The following is a 20,484-nucleotide window of genomic DNA, read 5'->3' on the forward strand; positions in this document are numbered from 1 at the left end:
ATTGGAAGGGTAAGAAATATTGTATAAAAGCAACCAGCTTTTATTTTTTATTTTTCTCTGAGTATTTAAAACTTCATCATAAAATAACTTGAGGAATGTTCAAGTTTTAAGAATTCCCTTAAGTCTGGAGATTCATGCGCAGGGCCAGTATCTGCTGTTGGAAAGATGTCTCCTGTTTATTTTGAAAGAAACCCACACTTCAGAGAATCCTACAGCAGTCCTGAGTCTTCTGACATGTGGTCTGAGATGTAAAAGTTCAACAAGGACCTTTTCAAACTAGGTTTTCCCAACTGGTCAATTAGCTTGCACATATTGATTAAGTTGTTGGCTGTCTGCCTCATAGCTGTCATCTTGCTAATTTTATTTTCAAATGCTATTGATTTGGCTGTGTTGGCAGGTAATGGAATGTCTCAAAGCCCAACCATGCTACCTGCAGTATATCATTATAACTTCTGTTACTTGTACCATATTCTGGCTTATAATTAAAACTACATGGGACTGATCTTAGAAAAATTTCAGCTCAGGCTCTGTGGCTTTGTGGTTGAGTGTTGACCGACCCATGAACCAAAATGGGTTTCTCTGATTTCTGGTCAAAGCACATGCCTAGGTTATGGGCTCGATCCCCAGTAAGGGGTATGCAGGAGGCTAATCAATGATTCTTTCTTATCACTGATGTTTCTATTTCCCTAGCTCCTTCTCCCTTCTTCTCTGCAATCAATAAAAATATATTTTAAAAATAAAATTTTTATTACTTTAGTGAATTATTACTCTGTTTCCATGAAAATAAGACAGTGTCTTATATTAATTTTTTCTCCCGAAGTTGTGCTAGGTCTTATTTTCAGGGGATGTCTTATCTTTCCATGCATTAGGTCTTATTTTCGGAGGATGTCTTATTTTCTGGGAAACAAGGTATTTTGTATTAATACTTGCATAGAGGCTGAAATATTTTAAATTATTTTAGATAATTAGAAAATAATTTAATAATTAAAATAGAATTTTAAAAGAATTAATCACTCTGAAAAAATATCCATTTTGGCTTGCTACCTTTTATCTACACTTCATTAACATTTAGAGAAATAGTGTGACATAGAAGCAAAGACAGTGACTATAGAGTTTTGGAGATTTTTCTCTGCTCTGCCAATTACTAGCAGATCAGTGTCCTTAGACTAATAATTTAAACCCTTTAGCCTCTGTTTTCTCATCTATAAAACGTGAGTCATTAATCTTGATCTATCTACCACCCAGGATATTTATAAAGACCAGGAAAGGTGAATCTGAAAGATATTTGAAAAAAATTAAAAACACGATTTCAATGTACATTCTACAAATTCCATAGCATTCTCCTCCTTTTTTTCTATTCCCAGCTTATTTGCTTAAATTGAGCTGCAGAGAAATAAGATTCATTTCTTTGGCAGCCTTTGGGTGTTAGTCTGCTTCTAAGAACATCTTCCTCCTGAGGTCCCTGCTTGCTTTATGGTATTCCTCTTGCTAAGCTCCAGGCAGACATTGGGGTTACAATTATTTTAAATATTGGGTAGTATTTTTTCTTTCTCCTGAGTTCCTTAATAGTCAACATGAGAAATAGTACTTGCTATGGTAGCCAGCAGGTGCAAATATCAGCTGCAGACAAGATAAAGGGAGTCTTAGCTTTGGCTAACAGATGACAGGGCCATTGAAAGCAACCCTAGCATGGTGAACTCCGAGAAAGAGGCGGCATCAAAGAAGGTGGAAACAGGAGGACTGGAGATAAGACCTCAGCCTCTGAGGCTCAGGAGTACCAGGGTCAGACTCCAGTCCTAAAGTAACAAGATAATAACACAGACCCTTTTATTCAATCTTGTATATGAGATAAGTCCAAAAGAGCAAGGCAAGTATTTGGTGGCTGAGGCTGAATTAAAAGATCATCACAGGTGACAAAGACAGGAAAATGGGTTAGTGTCAGAAGCCAATTCCAGAATGTCATCATTGCAAGAGTTTCATCAAGAGGTTGATGGAACTTGGGGACTCAACAAGGGCTGAGTCACATATGTTATTGCCTGTTGGAAATGGCTAGAGGCATTTTCCCAAACCTGAAAAGGATGCATAAATCGATTGCTTGCTGCCAGATAGCTCAGGGGATCTTAATCTACATATTATTGCCTCCTACTGTCTAAACACCTGACCAACCTTAAGCAAATTCCCCAATCTGACAATGTATTCTGTACAAAACCCTACCTTTTGATTTGTATATCTCTATATTGCCTTAGGAAAATTTGTGTTAATAGAAAGCCAGAGATCCTGAGACAAGGAGAACTTAGTTTCTTTAGCTAAGCTCCTCTGGCTCTCTATAATGCCTTTCAAAATTATCTTTCATCTCTGGACTCTTATTTAATTTATGCATAGCCCCTTCTCCAGGTTCCTGAACTCTTCTAGATGCTGGACCAAGACCACCAGCGTTATGGTAGTTGAGTTGTCAAGATGTAGATTTCTAGGGGTCAAAGATGTCACAGAGTTTGGGCAGAGTTCAGCCTATAGGTGTTGGTCAAGTGTCCTGACTGCAAAGAATTAAAGAAATATTAGGGTGTGGGCTGGAGTCATGTCTGTTAATGAATGCCAGTCCTTCTTTTCACAGAACACATTTTCTTTTCTCTCTTAATTTGAAGTCATACATTGACATTAAAAAATCTAAAAAGGGCTGGATTTAGATTCTATAAATTTTATGTTTTTCTTCCCCTCTTCATGGTGCACTGCAGAGTTCTTTTTTTCTTTTTTTTTTCTCTACTGGCATTTTCCTATGTATAGCTCTTAGCCCTGCTATCACTCTTATTCACAGTTTTCCATTTCTTATATTTCCAAAGGTTCTTATTCACATTTTTCCATTTCCTTTGAAAATTATTTTGTAATATTTCCATGCTTCTAGACAATATTCTTGCTGTTTCTTTAGAAACTCTATTTCTGTAATATCACAGCCTAAATTCTCACTCCCCAGCTTCCACTAGGTGTTACAAAGCTTTCACCTCACGATTTCATTTTGCAGGTTTTTACATTATAGAAGTAAAAGATGGCCTCTTATTGAATGCTGATCCTGCAAAACAAAAGCCATGAGGTGGTAGTTTTGTGAAGGTGTCCAATTGTTAGACAGCTAGAACTCTGTTCTAATGAATTATAGAGTCTGTTTCTATCCAGTGAGACTATTCTGTGCTTTGCAAACAGCTCCTGGTAGCTGACACTTTTTGCTGCACTGTTCACACATCCTGAATAATAGATGCTTCCTGCAGTGATGCGAGGGGACATTGGGCACAGTTTAAATTTAGGAGATAAATTGATTTCTCACTTTGACAAACTTACACATGTATGTACAACATTCATGTACATAAACATATAAAACAAAGAAATTCTAAGTTAAATTTTGAGATCTTTCCACATTTAGCAGACACTACCACTTTTGATCGACCTTTGGCTATGGAAAATTGATGCACATAGCACAATGCCTTTGAGTTCTGAGCAGAAAATTAAATTATTGCGCTAAGAGAGAGGAGATTGATCTTTTAAAACCATTTCAACAAGTATAGAACACATAAAAAGAAATTCGGTTAGCCTCAAATCCCATGAGGCATCTGTGTAACTGGGCTTTGCAGATAGTCCGTATCTTTCTTTGGAAACATGTTACAAGATAGGTTTCACACACATTTTTTAGGGCTAGACAAAGGAGGCAAATAAAAAGGGAGTAATATGGATGTAATAAGGTGATATGGGATAACTGGGCACACTTCAGGAATGTTCTATACAACTGTCCATGGATGGCACAGTTCTACAGAGATGCATCTGGGGTGCCTTTCGCTGAGGGCACATGGGGGATTCTGGATGCATATCCAGAGGCACTGTAACCTTACCTTGATGGTAGCCAGGACCACCTCCATTATGGTGCACTGTCTTAGCGTCAGACCCTTGGCATCTTCTCGAATCATGTGCTCCTGTTAAACAGGTTAATAATGGCTTATAAAATAACCACTTCATTATCTTAACAACTATTTTCAAACAAAATCTGCATAATCTCCATATGAAAACGTTTTTATTTGAAATATTTTCTTCTTATCAACACTTGATAAGAAGAAATACTAAGTATTTACTTAAAGAATAGTACTTTGATTCATTTGTGTGTTTTTCCCCCCACTTACAAGTTAATGTTAAAACAAAAGAGAGAAACCTTAAAAGTGTGATTCAAAGCTTTTTCACCTTAATTCCTTGCTTTATGTCTTTAAGACTAAAGCAAGTCAATTATGGAAAAGACTTAAGAGGTGAATTTTAGACTCTTGATTACTACTGACAAAGACTACGCATCATGCTTCCAATGTATTCTCTTTCTTAGAGCCCCTTATTGCTTAGTCATTACTAGGAAAAGGTTAACTTACTTTGGGATTAGATATTTTCAACATTTCAAAATAATTTTTCAATATTTTAGAACTGATTTCCATATTTTACAGTGGTGTTTTCTCATTGTTCAATGTGGACTATCTCAACCTATTAGTCAAAACTTCTGTAGGGAAATGATGATAGAAAATTGAAGACAACAATAGAAATAGAAATTTGTCTAAGAGAAAGATGTTAAAACTACTGAATTCACAAATGATACAATCTCCCTCAGGCTGCCACTATTCTAATCTAATCAATAAAATCCAACAAATATTTATTGATTGCTCACTATGTGCCAGTACTGGTCCAGATGATTGAGACATACTGTTGAATAAAGAAAGATTTTTGCTCCCCTGGAACTTAAATTCTAGTTTCCACAGGTGCCTTTGTATGACTTAGAGGAAATGGCCTTATGGGTGTACACAGCTTCGGGAATGCATGGCTTGATTCATGGGTCAGTGCCTTTGGTCAGCAATAAAAGGTGTCTCTTTTTCTATGGGGCACAGCTCCACATCAGCATGTGTTACTTGGCAAATGGAGCCTGAGCTTTATTTAGACCATCATTTGCCACCTTAGCCAGGAATGGTTATAAAATAACCAGTTCATTAACTCTGTTCAATTCACAAATGTGCCATCACAACTAGTGGCTCATCACTCTGTTCTAGGCCTTATGTTGTTAGCAGATGCCACGACTTCCTGAAGGTGGTTTCTGTGTCTTATTTCTGCAGCCTTTCAATATCTATCTTGGCAATCATCACTGGCAAGGCATTCAATATATTTTTGGAACTGAATTGCACTCCTCTCACCTTATCTTGTAAAGTTCAACATGCTTAAACAGAATCATGCAAGGACCTATGGCATACATGTCTGCATCACACTGCATCTTTCTGATATAGGGATTTCAATTCAAACATATATGTCCATTTAGTATTTTTAAACATAAATATTAAATAGCCATTGAGACTGAAAGAGTAATAAAAAATGTTTGCTGAATTATAGAGAGGAATGCTTTAGGATAGGCAAGTAAACACAAATATTTAATATTAAATCTCTGGCTTCATCAGTTGTGACTAGCTTTATAATGTATTCAAATTGTTTAATAGATGTTCATCAATAATATATGTGGTGCTGTAGAAAACCATAATTCTTGCTAGAAATTTTTTTTTCTGGGATTTAACAATACTTCATCCAAATAAGAGACTAGAGACTGTCCAAAGAGTTATTTTCCAATGAGTTATGCTTGCTTATGATAAACCCATAGTCTAAGATGAATTTTTCTTCATTGGTTTGATTTTATATTACCACTTGTCTATACGATGTATTCATTCAAAAATTATGGCAAATCTGATCCTGTTAAATAGTCAAAAGTTGGGTATACATAATATCCATACATTATGAAGTTCCAGAAATAGGAGGTAATAAATATATATCTAACTGCTGAATAAATACTTGTTTTATGAATCCATTCAAAATGTTAGTTCCTTCATTATTCTATTTTCTTTGGTCCTGTGTTCTTTTAAGTAAGCTTAATTTTTGTTAATATTTCTATATAGGATTTCTAAATTTATCCATCAGTACAATTATTTTAAATAGTACTTTTCCAGTAAATCAAATCTGCCCTTCAAACTAATATACAAACAATGTAAAGGCCCAAAGGTTAAAAAAAAATTAGTAGTAATATTCTAGTGACATAAAGGAAAATAGCTTTGTAAATTTTCAAGTTCTTTTTTATGGCTAGAATTTTAAGTTTTTCTAAATAGTTATAGAGGATTTATTGCTTTGTAATTTAAGTAATAACTAAATCGACTAATCATTTAAAAACTAAAAAAGCAAGGATCAGCAAAAATATGATACAGAACTAAGTTATTTTTCCATCACCTCAGGATACCAAGATTCTATTTTTAGTCCTTCAGATTATTACAATGTTGATTCACTAAACCTTTTTGGATATTTTATTCATTATTTGTTATTAGTTTATTACATACAAAAGAGAATTAATTGAATTGATAAAATTTGGGTGCTCCAAAGGGACCTAACTAAACATGTCTCTGATTTTTCTCACCTAGCATGCATGTATACTCTGAGAGCCAGTCTCCATCTCACTCAGAGCTTATCTATACTAATAAAAGGGTAATATACTAATTAGATCAGACATCTTCTGGACGTTCTTCCAGACAAAGCGACAGTGGCAGGGGCCAAGGTAGAGGTGGCTAGGGGCAACCAGGCTGGCAGGGGAGAGCAGTTAGGGGAGACCAGGCCAGCAGGGGAGGGCCTGAGGGACCGGACCTAAACTGGCAGATATCCCCCAATGGGTCCTGGGATGGAGAGGGTGTAGGCTGGGCTGAGCGCGCGCCCCCCCACTCCATTTCCATGCATGAATTTTGTGCACTGGGCCTCTGGTAAGATTTGAATAGGCCTGACTGCAGTCAGGAGTGCCTATATGAGTTAAGGCAAATGGCATATGTCATTCCCCAGGCCACAGTGGTTGGCTTGGGAATGGTGATAACACTCCATCAGAGCTGTTGATGTGCCAGTGGACTTTGCTGAAATTCCTTGCACCAAGGTGGATATTCTCTACAAGATTTCAAGTTCAAAGACATTAGATACTGAGCATAGATAGCTATTGTACAAATAGGAAGGGAGGTATGTTACAGCAATAAATCACATAAGGAAAGAGCAGCTGAGAGGTAGTAACTGAATTCTATAACATCGTTTGAGTTCTTAATCAAGCAGTGACAGAAAACAGAGTTATCCCAGGACTATAAAGTTTCATGTAAAAATAAAATACTTCTTTGCTTATGTTACTCTGGCTTTTCATCACCTGAAATTGAAACACTTCTAGCTGATATAATGATCCATTCAGGAAACTGAAACTTGGGGAGATGGAGTATGTTTCCTGATATCACACAGATGCTAGAAGCATGGCCAGGGCCATTTCTTTTGTAATGACACACTATGCTGTTTCACCTTCATGGTTTTATAGGAGTGACTTCAACACTGTAAAATTCATTTTTTCAAAGTTGAAACTAGAAATCCCAGAAAGGTATCTGAGGGATAAAGTAAGAGATCCAATATACAAAATAATAGTCTGTCAGTGACATTTACCTTGCCTCTGAACTACGGACATCATTGAATACCTGGAAAAACAATTTTAGGTGATGGTTATGTCTTCTAAATGGATTATTGGCTTTTTATTTTCCGAGGAAGGGGATAATGTAGGTAATAAAATAGAATTCTGGAATTACAGGGTAGCTATTTTTATCAGGATAAGTAATTACCCAGTCAAATGGATTATCCTCCCCCTGTGTTTTACACACAAAACAATTCTGTGATACCTAACTGGGAGCTGCCAGCTGGGGGAGGAGACAAATAGCTGTTTCTGCGAGTAGGAGGTGGCATCCTCTTGTAGTTTCTATGCAAAGATAGTGTCGCCATTATCTCACTTAGCCTCAAACAGTCCTATGGACCAAGTGTTAAACTGTTTTGCATTTTACAAATACCACAGCTGAACATTAAAGAAGTTAAATACTTAGGCTGGTGTCCCCTTAGTGGGAAGCACCTGAGGTAGAACTGGAGCCTAGGTGATCTGTGTCTGGAACCCACCCACATGCTACACTATATTCTAATCCATAAAAATAAAACAAAACAGCATGTATTTTGATTACAGTCAAAATGTTGGCCTATATGTGATTCAGTGATGAATGAATGGATGAAAGAAATGTTGCTTATACATACAATAAATATTATTTGGCCTTTAAAATGAAGTAAATCCTGCCATATGTGACAACATGGATGAAATTGGAGGACATTATGATAAGTGAAATAAGCCAGTCACAGAACAATAATATGTATTTTAACCAGTCAAGTTCCTATCACAGCTGCAAAGTGTTAGGGATCTTAAGCAATAATAAAGGGCAGGGTTGTTTAGTCAGCAAATTCTCATTTATAATGGTGTTTAATATGTTGAAAATTTAATATCTGCTTTGAGGAGTTTCATTTTCCTAATTAGGCCTTTTGCCTATAATACCTCTACACTTTATTGGATTTCTATGAAACATTGCAATTTGCCTTTATTCACATAAAGCCATTTTAATATATGAAAGGAAGTATGTTCTCTAATTTATTCCAAAAGCAGAAATGCTGCATGCTACATTAGTAGCTTCCCTACTAATTGGAAAATGTGAGCAACATGGCAGAAAGGGGGAAAAAGCAAAATTCAGATCCTGAATTTGACCTGATTCCTCCTTCAAGCAGACTGTGAGATCCCAGACACACATGTTGTTAGTCCTGCCATGGTAGATACCATGACTGATAGGAAGATGGTTTCTTATAGAGCTGCAGTTAGCTCATAACTTTTCACAGACAACCAGTAATTTTATGAATTCTTATTACCTTCAGTTTTGATAATTGTCCAAGATCTTTAGCAGTGATGAAAATCATCTGGGGTCCCTAGAGATACACATTAAAAAAAAGAGAGATTTATTCTTAAAAGCTTTAGTAATAGTTGCATTAGAAATGTGGTCAATAGAGAATTTGCTTTATTTCCCTATAATATTGGTGACTTTTATGCAACGTGCATAAAATATTATGTAAATCTATTTAAATAGACTTACAATATTATGTAAGTCTATTTTTCAGATTGGGTCAAAGGTATCTAGTACTGCTAGCTTATCATTGTCCTCACAGGTACGCTACTTCTACAGGCTTTAAGTCTCGGTGACTGAATGGATTGTTGCTTCCATAGTCAGTTTAGCATGTGGATTCAATCAGATATCTTTATATTTCATTAATTTATTTTCAAGTGAGGTAACTCCTTTACTCCATTCCTTCCCAAAATAAATCTGCAAAATTTTAAGATACAGAGCTGAGGAAGGTGAGCCATTACTCATGAGATGCTGTGCTAATTCTCAGAGACTTCCCCTCCCCAATCCTCTCTCAGCCATAGCCTCTTCCTAGAACCCTAAAATTCTGGAAATAAAACACTGGAAGAAGCCATCCAACACACTACTAGAATGAATAGCTAGAGGCATATCTGTGGGTAAATCTGACAAGAAAAGTAATAACTTTGACTAAGTTCATTGGTAGTCTGGAATATATATATTTTTTTAGTGGAGCCTGTATATTCATTAGCAAATTAGAGACTACAAAGTTCATGAACATAGCAACCAAGTCTAATTTTGCTTTATTTCATCTCCAGCACCCAGCACAGTACCTAGTATATAATAGGACCTCAAAGAACACATATGAAATGAATCAATAAGTGATATAGCTTCATACCAAGAGATCTCCATGCTAGAGAAAACTGAGGTTATGGTCAGCTTTCATAAGAAAGGTCTATATCAAAACTGAAATGTCATCTATAGTATTTTTTGCTATGTCATGATTTATATGTTCTCATATTCTACAAAATTGTGCACTAGTAACAGTAGGGCTCATGGGGGAAATAGTAGTGGACAGCATCACTGAAGCCTATGTAATTTTGTTAACAAATAACTGTCAAAAACAATAAATGCTATTTTGGGAGATAGCATGCAGTTTGCTCATTGAGGTTAGTGGCTGCTTCAAAGGAGTATTAAAAATTCAAAAACATACCCCAAACAAGGAACAACAAAACAGGAGAGTACAGTTATGGGCTGAAAAATACCCATACAAGCAGGGGTGGGGGGTAGCCTGCCGTGTGTGAGTCATGCAAGGTGCATCTTTCTAGATCAAAGGCTTATGGACAAGTGGATCCCCTCCACCCCCACTTGAAATTAGAGAGGAAGGGAGAGGGAGAAAGAGAGAGATATAGAAACTCAATGATGAGAATCATTGATTGGCTGCCCACTGCATGCCTTACACTGGGGATTGAGCCTGCAACCCAGGCATGTGCCCTGACTGGGAATCAAACTCTGATTTCCTGGTTCATAAGTCGATGCTGAACCACTGAGCCATGCCAGCCAGACAAAATAATTTTTAAAAAAAATTGGGGATGAAAGAACTCTTGTAATAACCAAGCTTATTCCTTTTTCTTTTTCTTTTTTTCTGAAGTTTATAGTTCTTCTGTTATATTCCAAAGCATCTCACCCAGGAAAATTTTATGTAAGTCAATTACATGATCACTAATTGATGTTTTAGAAATGCCTTACATATTGTAGCAGAGCAGAGTCTGTGTGGGGATGTGGTGTGTGTGTGTGTGTGTGTGTGTGTGTGTGTGTGTGTGTCTTTACATGTGATTTGGCAACTCATATGTACAAATGATGATACCACACGTTAATGGCATGAAGCAAAATGTAAATTAATTTATAGTTTATCACCCACTGTTGGCAGTCAATCAACAAAAACATATGTATCTTTGCATCTTGGAACACTTTACACAAAAATATTTTCTATATAATTTCATTGGATAAATATGGACTGAGTGTGCATAATTAAGGGCTCAACACAGATTTTAGTTTAAGTTACTCATTATTTGTATCAACTTGTTTTCTTCACAGAAAAAAAGAAAAGGAAATTACTCTACAATGGGTGCTTGTTTACGAGGCTCAGGAGCTGGGAACTGAGAATCCTGGCACTGTGTATCCATTTGGCCATGGTCTAACTTCGCTGCCAATTAACCTTTCTGGTTCTTTTTCCATTTTACTGTGTATGATACAATTATGTGCTTCAAATCCTCTAAAAGTAGTCTCCTCTATTAACCTCCATGGGGGAATGTAATAGATGAAAGCAAAATGTACAGATGAAAAAATAAATCCCATATGGTAGTGCTGAATTTATCTCCTTAAAGAATAAGGTTTCAGAAAGAAACACAGTGGGGATATTCCAGCCTAAATCAAATTATTTGGAGGTTTAAGTGATATTTAAAAAATGATGTGTGTAGACCAGATAACCCTATAAGTTTAACTTTGCTACATTTTTTTCAAGAGATGAAGTGTGATTGCTACTCCCATTACGTAAAATTGGTTTGTATAATGTTATTTGAATGATCATTATTAAGACCTTGTATACCAAACACTTTTTCTCAAAGTGGGTTTAATACTTCATTTGAATCAAATCCACTCACTAAAACAGAAATAAATTAGATGGGTTATTGAAAATAAAAACAAACTTAGTTTAAACACTTACCGTTTGATCTGTCAGAGCAGGGAGAACGATCTGTTTCTCTATTTTGTTTAGAACTAGCTTCCACAGCTCTTTCAAAAGTCGCTTCAGAACTGTTTTCTCACAGATTTTTGCTGAGAGACTTAATCTGAAGTAAAATAAAACATGTAATCATTTATGAATCTCCTATCCAGGTTTCAACTTATTTTTTATTGATCAGAGATTCCCATTCCTCAATACTGTTTGTTCTAATAACTCGAATAGGCCTTTATATTATAGTATTCAAATGCTAAGTTTCAAATAAAAATACATATCAAAAATCTATTTCATTATACAATACATTAAGCAACTCACTAACTAGTAGAAAATGAATTCAGATGATTTATTTCCTTAAATTGTTTCCTAAATTGACACCAAAGCTCCGAAAGTACATGATTTTCACCCTCATTTCCGACTTATGTTTACCACATGCTCTGTGTCCATGGTTCAGGCCAAATACCAACCAAGTACATCTGATCACTACCTGGCTCCGAGCCAACACAACAAGATGGCAAAGATGCATACGATTTCCCTCAAGAGCCGATATTTATCAACTTTATTAATCTTCCAGTTTTATTGCTATACAATTGACATATAACATGGTGGTAAATTTAAGGTGTACAACATAATGATTTGATATATGTATATATTTTGAAATGATTACCGCAATAAGTTTAGTAGCATCCATTACCTCAGATATTTATAGTTTTTTCTTGTGATGAGAACTTTTAAAATCTACTCTCTTAGCAATGTTCACATATATATAATACATTACTGTTAACTTCAGTCACCATGCTGTGCATCACACCCCCAGGACTTAGTTCTCTTACAATTGGAAGTTTGTACTTTTTGACCACCTTCTCCCTTTCCCCACCTCCCAATCCCCCACCTCTGGCAATCACTAAAGTTCTGTTTCTCTGAGTTCAGTTTTAAGATTCCAAATTTACCAACTTTAATAGGTTTAAGGCATCTGTTATAAATTGTTCCCATGGTGAGATAATGATGGTGACATCATCTAACACTTACATAACACCATTGTTTGGTAACTTCCACTAAAGATATTTCTCACCTATTACTGTATACATTTAGAAGTCAGAAACAGACTCAGAGATTACGGAACTTGCCCAAAGAAGTGAAGCCAGTGAGGGCTAGATTCAAAGTCAGGCCCTTTCTCTACATCCTCATGTCCCACACTGTCCTTGATACATGTGTTTGTGTATGAAGAACCAGCAGTACATGAAGACACACTTCTGCATAAATATTTACTGAATGTCCCAAAAGATGACAATGAACTCTGAGACTTTAAGAGCTAATCAAATCCATTTATAGTGTGCCAAAGATGAGTCATACATGTCACAAAAACTTCATTGTTGATAGTGATGCTAAATAATCTCTATACTTTTGGACTCAAGAATTATAATCTGGGCTCTGGTTCTGAGAGAGGTAGAATTGACTGCGTTAAGTATTTAAACATATAAGTAACATTTAGATAATCAAAGTAATAATTAATAATTACAGACATGTGACATGTGAGAGGTAAAGCGGGAGATTTGCATTTTCATGTAGAAGCATTTCTCATAACACTATAGCATGTGAATACTTAATATATAAAAATGCATGAACCCTAGTTGGATTTGCTCAGTGTTTACAGCATCAGCCCATGGACTGATGGGTCTTGGGTTCAATTCCAGTCAAGGGCATGTACCTCAGTTTCAGGCTCAATCCCTAGCTCTGGTCAGAGCAATTGCAGGAAGCAGCCAATTGCTGTGTCTCTCTCAAAGCGATGTTTCTTTCTCTCTGTCTCTCTCCCTCACTTCCACTATCTCTACAAACCAATGTAAAAAAGATCCTCAGATGGATTAACAACAAAAAAAAATGTATGAAAACCTCCTCTGAATGAAGAGGAGAGGTGGGAACCCTGAGCCATATTTATGAAATCCGTAGCCCCAGTTATTTAGCAACAGTTGTTCAAGGGTAATGTCTCTAGCCTGCCAGTGGCTATTATCTGGATACAGGGCAGAAGCCAGCAGCTGTCTTGCAGCAGAACACTAGGATTTCTCTAGCCTCAGAGGAATCCCTAGGATAATGTAAGACACACACACACACACACACAAAAAAAAAATCTGCCACATTTTCAGCAGATGTGTAATTTCCATTTTTAAAAGATCTGAGTTTAAGAATTGATCTTGTTTTTATGGGCAGCTCATGAACTTGGCATGTTAACTACCTCTGCTTAGACTGGAACTGAATGAATGGGTATGGAATCATTACATGTTTGAAGCTCTGTGTGAGATTTCTGCCAGCTGGAAGTTTACAGCTCTTTTTATGGAGTGGTGAGGTTGTGGTAGAGAAAACGAAACATAAACAAATAAGATATCTTATTTACAGAGGCTTCACAAAGACAAAGAGAGCCTATGCAATTTCTAAGGAAACTTTCTCAGAGCTACCTGGAAGACTTTCAGCTCACTATTGCTAATTTTAAATGTCAGGAAAGACAACAACATACTCTAAAATGGGGCATCTAGCAACTGCTTCCTTAATTTAGTCAGAGATAATCAACTTGATAATGCAAGCCGAAGAGTATGTATTTGGAACCATAGCTGCTTAGATTCTCTGATCACAGAACCAATTAACCAGAAAATTGTCAAATGCCCTGTATATTAGTTGGCCATAGAGATATCCAGTCATATAATTGGTAGGACTTTCATGATAACATATCCAACTTTCCACCCACCCCTGGAAATGTTCATCCCTCATTTCCATATATTCAAACCCAATCCATCTTTATAAATCTAACCCAAATTAGCTTTGGTTGGTGTGGCTCAGTTGGTTGGACATTGTCCAGGGCAGTCAACAGAGCCAAATATCAACAGTACAATGATTTAAATTTCTTTTAAGAGCTAAAATTTTTAAACTTAAACTTAAATAAAAGTACATTGTTATTAATTTAATTAGGGTACTCCTTCAATCACACTGTACATGTGTGCCCACACATGGTATTTTGTGGAAGAGCCACACTCACGGGGCCAAAGGGCCGCATGTGGCTCACCAACTGTGGTTTGCCAACCACTGGTCCAGGGTACTATAGGGTTGCCGGTTTGAAGACAGCTCTCTCTGACCTGCTCTCCTTTCCTCTCTCTCTATAAAAATTATTAAAACAACAACAACAACAACCCAACCCAAATAAAATTTAAACTGATTGTCTGACTAGGATATTGTTTCTTTAGATTTTATTGTGTTTACTTGTATAACTTCCTTATTTTTTTTTTGTTCTAACCTTGAGAATAGAAATAATATGATATTTTTAAACTTCCCTAATAAGTGGCTTTAGGGTTATGCATTCTGAATTAGTTCCTAGAATTCTTTCAACTTTTTGACTCATATAATATTTCTTGCCAAAATTTTTAAATCTCTGACACAAATTTTTAAAGCTCATAGATGTTTTTCTATCTTTATATACTGTCTTTACTAATGTTTATAATTATTTGTATGATGACATAATAAAGTATAATCATAAATAAAAAATTAAAACTGAGTAAAATAAGACTCTAAAATATACTAAAAAGAAGGGTTTACTCACCTTATGTATTAGCTGCATTTTATAGGGCTAATATGGATTAAGGTCCCTCAGCTAGTAGCTGACAGTATCAGGATAACTTAAAACTTTCTGTATGTTCCACAACTTTTGGTTACAGTATATTCAAACATACAAAGTTTTGCTAATGATAAATAACATATCTATACACTGCTGTTAGAAATCTAAAAATATAGGCATTCCAGTAGGAGTTTTCAAAGGATCAGAATTGCTTGTTTTGCTTTTGATTAACCTTCACATGGACTCCCAAATGGTAGTGTTCATGTGGCTCAATCCTATGTTGCCCATAGTAGAGATTCATACAATACAATAAACCTTTAGGGTTATATAAGGTATTAGGTGAGAAGAGTAAAGATCTACATTAAGAAATAAAAGAAATGAGAAGTCTTTCTCCCTGCCTTTTTTTCCTTCTTCCATTTCTTCTTTCTGCTACTTCTTTTTTCCACCCCACTTGCCTGCGTACCTCCTGCTAAGCTAATTATCTGCTCACCTATCTTCTAGATATTTCCTCATAGAGGACAGAAAATAAGACTTAACATACATACCAAACAGTAAAATCAAAGTGATGAGAACATTAGTTTCACTTATGTATAAGATTATAAGCAAAAGGAAAAGTTGTAAACATATAGAAGAGGTTTTCCCTAGGGTTTTCTTTGCTTTTCTTATCTTTAAAGAGAAGTATTGCATCTTCTCATTTATCTTGGTCCCTTTAGCATTCATTAATTTGCTGCAACAATATTAAATAAAGTAACATATGTAACTACCAAGTATGACACCGGTCCCTTGGTAGGCATTCAAAATTATTTTTTGCCTTTCTCTTCTACCTTCAACTCTGGTTTGAAATATCACCATTTAAGAAGTCATGTCTCCGGTTGCTTTAGATCAACAGTTCCCGATTTTGAACACATATTAAAACATAGGAGCCTTGACTCTACTCCAAACTTATGAAATTAGGACTTCTAAGACTAGGGACTGAGCAGAAACTTGAAGATAAAACAAAACACACACACACACACACACACACACACACACACAGGCAAACAAAAAAACTTTTTGGTAAGACCTCTGTCTTAGTTGGTCATAAAGGCCCCCATTTCCACCCACTCCCATCAACTAACTTGTAATTTCCATGGAGTCAGGGACTGTGCTTCTCTTTTTCACTATCTAATGCCTAGACTAAGGTTTGGTACAGACGGGCACTCAAAAAATAGTTGCTGAAGGTTGAGCTGGTTACTTGCCTCTGAGCTGAGTTAATTCTAGTACATTTGTGTGATTCTTTGCCTCAGTAGGTTTCTGATACAAAATCAGATATTCTGGACTTAACTCAGTCTTTTTTTAAATGTCCAACAGGTTGTAAAACGATATGCCTTCTGAGGAGTATAATATCCAAGCTCTTCCCCCTCAGAATAGTAACCAATATTTATTTCCTTTCCATTACTTTTTTCCTGTTCAAAATAACTCTTGATTTTTGGTCACTAGTAATGGATTAAAAGTGTTTTGCTTTTTGATGAATTAATATTGTAGAAGCCTTTTTAAAACTGTCCAACACAGAGGAAAACAAATGTTCCCCTTAAAATCATATCAGTCAAATTTAGGGTAATTAATAAAGAGAAAACTGGGTAGAAAACTTACGTTTTGTCCAAGAAGTCCATGAGAGGTCTTAACACAATCTCCGCATCCATTGCTGCACTGTTCTTATTAGATGCAGTATTTCCATTTGTTCTCATTTGATTTAGTTCAAATCCCATCTGTTTTATACACTCCTTAATAATAAGCTGGAAACTAAAAATAAGGAATATAAATACCTGAATAAAAGCACTTATGCCTTTCTTTGCTCATGTTTTTTAAATTAAACCCACGGGAGTTTGATCTGTTTCAGGTAGTGTAAACTACCTTGCTCATTAATTTTTAAACTTAATTGTTCAGCTGAAATTTTTTTTTTATTGTAATGAAAGATTACTTGGAATATAAAACTCTTCACAATGAATGAATTTGAGCAGCGTTCATTTGGCCCTTATCTCTCACTGTAATAGCTGAGGTGTTCTTATGAGAATTATTTGGGAAAATTACTATTGTTGAAAGATACTTGGTATCTGGGTTCAAATTCTTCATTTGGCTTCTGGGATGCCACTCCTTCTTAGCTCTAACCTCACTGTCTGCTTCTTTCCCATTATTACCTGACTATTAGCCATTAGAGTAGGGTTGCCAAACTTAGCAAATACAACACAGGATTCCCAGTAATGTGAATTTCAAACAGTGAATATTTTTTAGTATAAGTATACCCCATATTCATACTAAAATTTATCCATTGATTATCTGAAATTCAAATTCGGTTGGGCATAGTCTATATTTTATCTGGCAGCCCTACATTATAATCATCTAGGCTCAATCCTTGGATCACTCCATCTCTCCATAAAAATCACTTTCTTGGCAATCATATCTAATCCCAATGGCTTTCATGAAATCAATACACTGGTAATTCCCAAATATACATCTGGAGACATAATTTGTAATCTAAACTCCGGACTGTTTTATTAAACTGAGTAATATGGGAAGTCTATGATAAATTTTAAATGATCTCAACTTGGGTGTTTTTCTTGCTTCTGGACCTGTTTAGCAGGTTTATAAATATTGGTCCATAATTTTGAGTGCATAGTCAATGCTTGATTCTACTTCTGCTTTCATGTTGGCCTGTTGCCATCTTTGCTTTGTGCCTTCTTTGTGACTTTCTTTACTGTTGACAACATTCTTGCTCCTCTGTATCTGGTTCCTTGATTCTTGGATATCAGCATGTATCTATGGATGTGGCTCATTTCTTGGCTCTCTGCATATTTATCTAATTCAATGGAACATCCACTTTCAGGCTCAGGGACAAAGGAATCCAAATGCATGACCATTTGCCTTTTACTTGGCTAGACCTACCTTTGGACTTTTGTTGGGGAGGGTAGATGGGATGGTCAAGAAGGTGAGAAAGGGGATGGTGGAGATGGTGCTATGCTTAGTTAGTAAGAGTAGAGATGGAGGATATTTGGGGCAATGCAAAAGGAAGTTAATTAATGTTGGGCATTTTGACCTGTTGATTTGCCCCTGGGTCATCAGTGGTCCTGTTGAGTGTAGTGATAATCACTTTTGAGATAGCAAATTTCTTTTGCACACATTTTCAAGTTAGTAGAGGATAGACTGAGCAGAAGGGTTGATAATCACATTCCTAAAGTGCATGAATAGATTTCTACAACAGACCCATATGGTAAACCCCACCAGAAATGAGCTCTGTGTGTGGGATCAGGAATATGGAGGAAGGGGATCAGTGCATGAGAGATAATGACCTTCTATCTTGGCATCAGTCCAGGGTGAACTAATATATGCATTTTATCTAAAAATCTCTATCAATTTTTGGTAAATTCATCTAAGAAGATTTTTTTTATATCTATTTATCTGGTTGAAAAAATTCTTTACTAATCAGCTTGAGTTATTATCAGTTAAAAATGACAGACTCTGTGAGCATCCAAAAAGCCAAACACTCACTGTATAGAAGAATTCCTACAAAATGTTCCTGAATTATTTCTTTACTTTATCCAGCCAGCTACTGGTACCAAATATTTCATTCAAATAATCATAGAAAATCCAAAAAATAAAACTGAAAAATATATGTGTAAGCAAAAACCAAGTGGCACAAGCTGTGCCATTTTAAAAACATCTATATGACAGCAGTGAAGTGGTATTGCTGAGTCTCAGTTCCCTTTGTGACCATGTCAGGAACCCGGGAACCCAGCCTTCAGATGCGTGGTTTGGCTTTCCTGCAAAATCATCCTGCTAGGTACATATAGTAGAATCATTTTATTGTGGGTTTTAATAACAACAGATAAAATGCAGTTTGAGCAGTTAATTATGCACTTAACTTTGAAGTTCTAGGCCACTAATTTAGACTCTTAAGATTCAGGTTAAAGTATCTGGTTTCACTTCATAGCATGATCTCACTGATCATTATGGGCTTCCTACCTGCTCCACGTGTGTGATGGAGGCCTGGTTAGTAGCGTGGGAAATCAAACCATAGCAAAAGGACATAAGAATTATTCTTCTTATAAGGAAAGCACGACATGTGGGTTATTTATTCAAATAATTCTAGCCCAAAGTGAGCAAAATATTAGAGTTTTCCTATTTGCAAAGACTACCGAAGAAATAAATATTGGGTATCCAGGAGTTTCACTATCTAGGTTAAAATAGCTGGTTTCGTATGAATAGAGTATTTCAAGAGCCCACCTAAGGACACCACTCCTTATTTCATAACTCAAATTTGCTCCGATTTTTTCAAACAAAATAACACGGTCCAAAGTAAAAGGTACTTGCTCATAAAGATGACTTGGATATATTTCAGAAAGTAATTTAAACATACTTTTTCTATTTATATTCTAGTTGCTATTCTGTTTAGTCATCTTATTTCAGAAAAAGTTCTAAACATCCCTAGCTATTCCTGACTACTTTTTCTCCCCTTCTCTTTGCTAAATAATCTTTATTTTTGCCTTCCTAGCTGAAGGTAACAGTCTTTCTGCTAACAACATATTAATTCACAACTGGAATAAAGTAGCTGACTAAAGGCACCATCGCTAGGTGTCACCCCCAAGTCAGAGCCAATTAGTTTCTAAATGTCTGGGACAATGTCAGTCTCTCTGCAGGTAAACAAAACCTTCAGCTTCCTTATACACATTTAGGTCAAATAAGCAGGATCACCCAGGTCAACTAGCAACACAGACAGAAGGCAGAGTGACTGCCCTATGCAATGTTTCATCTCACTCAGCACCTGAACTGTGAGGATGGGCTCCACAGAGACAAAGAGCACACCTCTAACCCTGGAGAGGAGGCCAATAGGGATTTTTCTTTGCCTCATTCCTGTATTTGAGTGAAAATATGATGCTTTCAAGTGTCATTTACTTTTTTGGTCTCTGATTTCAACTGGCATAACTAATCCAAACAATGCCCATTAAAATGTACCTTTCCAAAACACAGTGAGTAATGAGTGGAGTTCAAAGAGTCCGTGCCGTAAGAGTAATTTTTAAGCCTCATTTTATAACTGAATGCATAATGTATAATAGTAAGTCAACACTTATTGAGCTAATATTTAAACAAAGAGCTGGCCCTGGCCAGGTAGCTCAGTTGGTTAGAGCATTGTCCTGATAGGCCAAGGTTGTGGGCTTGATCCCTGGTCAGAGCATCTACTGTGTTTCCTTGAAAATAAGACATCCTCCGAAAATAAGACCTACTTACAGGTTTCCTTCTAAGTGAAATATAAGGCATCCCCCAAAAAATAAGCCCCCAGGCTAAACATGAGAGATTTGGTCCACTGGTTCTGAAAGAAATGGAATCACAAGAAATTCACCAGG

At 36.1% G+C, this 20,484-nt stretch overlaps 1 protein-coding gene across 4 annotated transcripts in view; it reads right to left on the reverse strand.

Moving 5' to 3' along the window:
• The window catches only part of UNC13C (unc-13 homolog C), a 503,072-nt gene that overhangs the window by 55,001 nt on the left and 427,587 nt on the right, over nucleotides 1-20,484 (reverse strand). For all 4 annotated transcript variants that reach the window (XM_045582381.1, XM_036441424.2, XM_036441415.2 and 1 more), the window contains 4 exons: nucleotides 16,739-16,888; nucleotides 11,497-11,620; nucleotides 8,785-8,841; nucleotides 3,873-3,953 (listed from right to left, as the gene is read on the reverse strand). In XM_045582381.1, coding sequence (XP_045438337.1) covers nucleotides 3,873-3,953; nucleotides 8,785-8,841; nucleotides 11,497-11,620; nucleotides 16,739-16,888 — 412 coding nt within the window. The remainder of the gene's footprint in view (nucleotides 1-3,872; nucleotides 3,954-8,784; nucleotides 8,842-11,496; nucleotides 11,621-16,738; nucleotides 16,889-20,484) is intronic.

This window comes from Pipistrellus kuhlii, unplaced genomic scaffold, assembly GCF_014108245.1.
Source record: "Pipistrellus kuhlii isolate mPipKuh1 unplaced genomic scaffold, mPipKuh1.p scaffold_m20_p_1, whole genome shotgun sequence".
NCBI lineage: Eukaryota > Metazoa > Chordata > Mammalia > Chiroptera > Vespertilionidae > Pipistrellus > Pipistrellus kuhlii.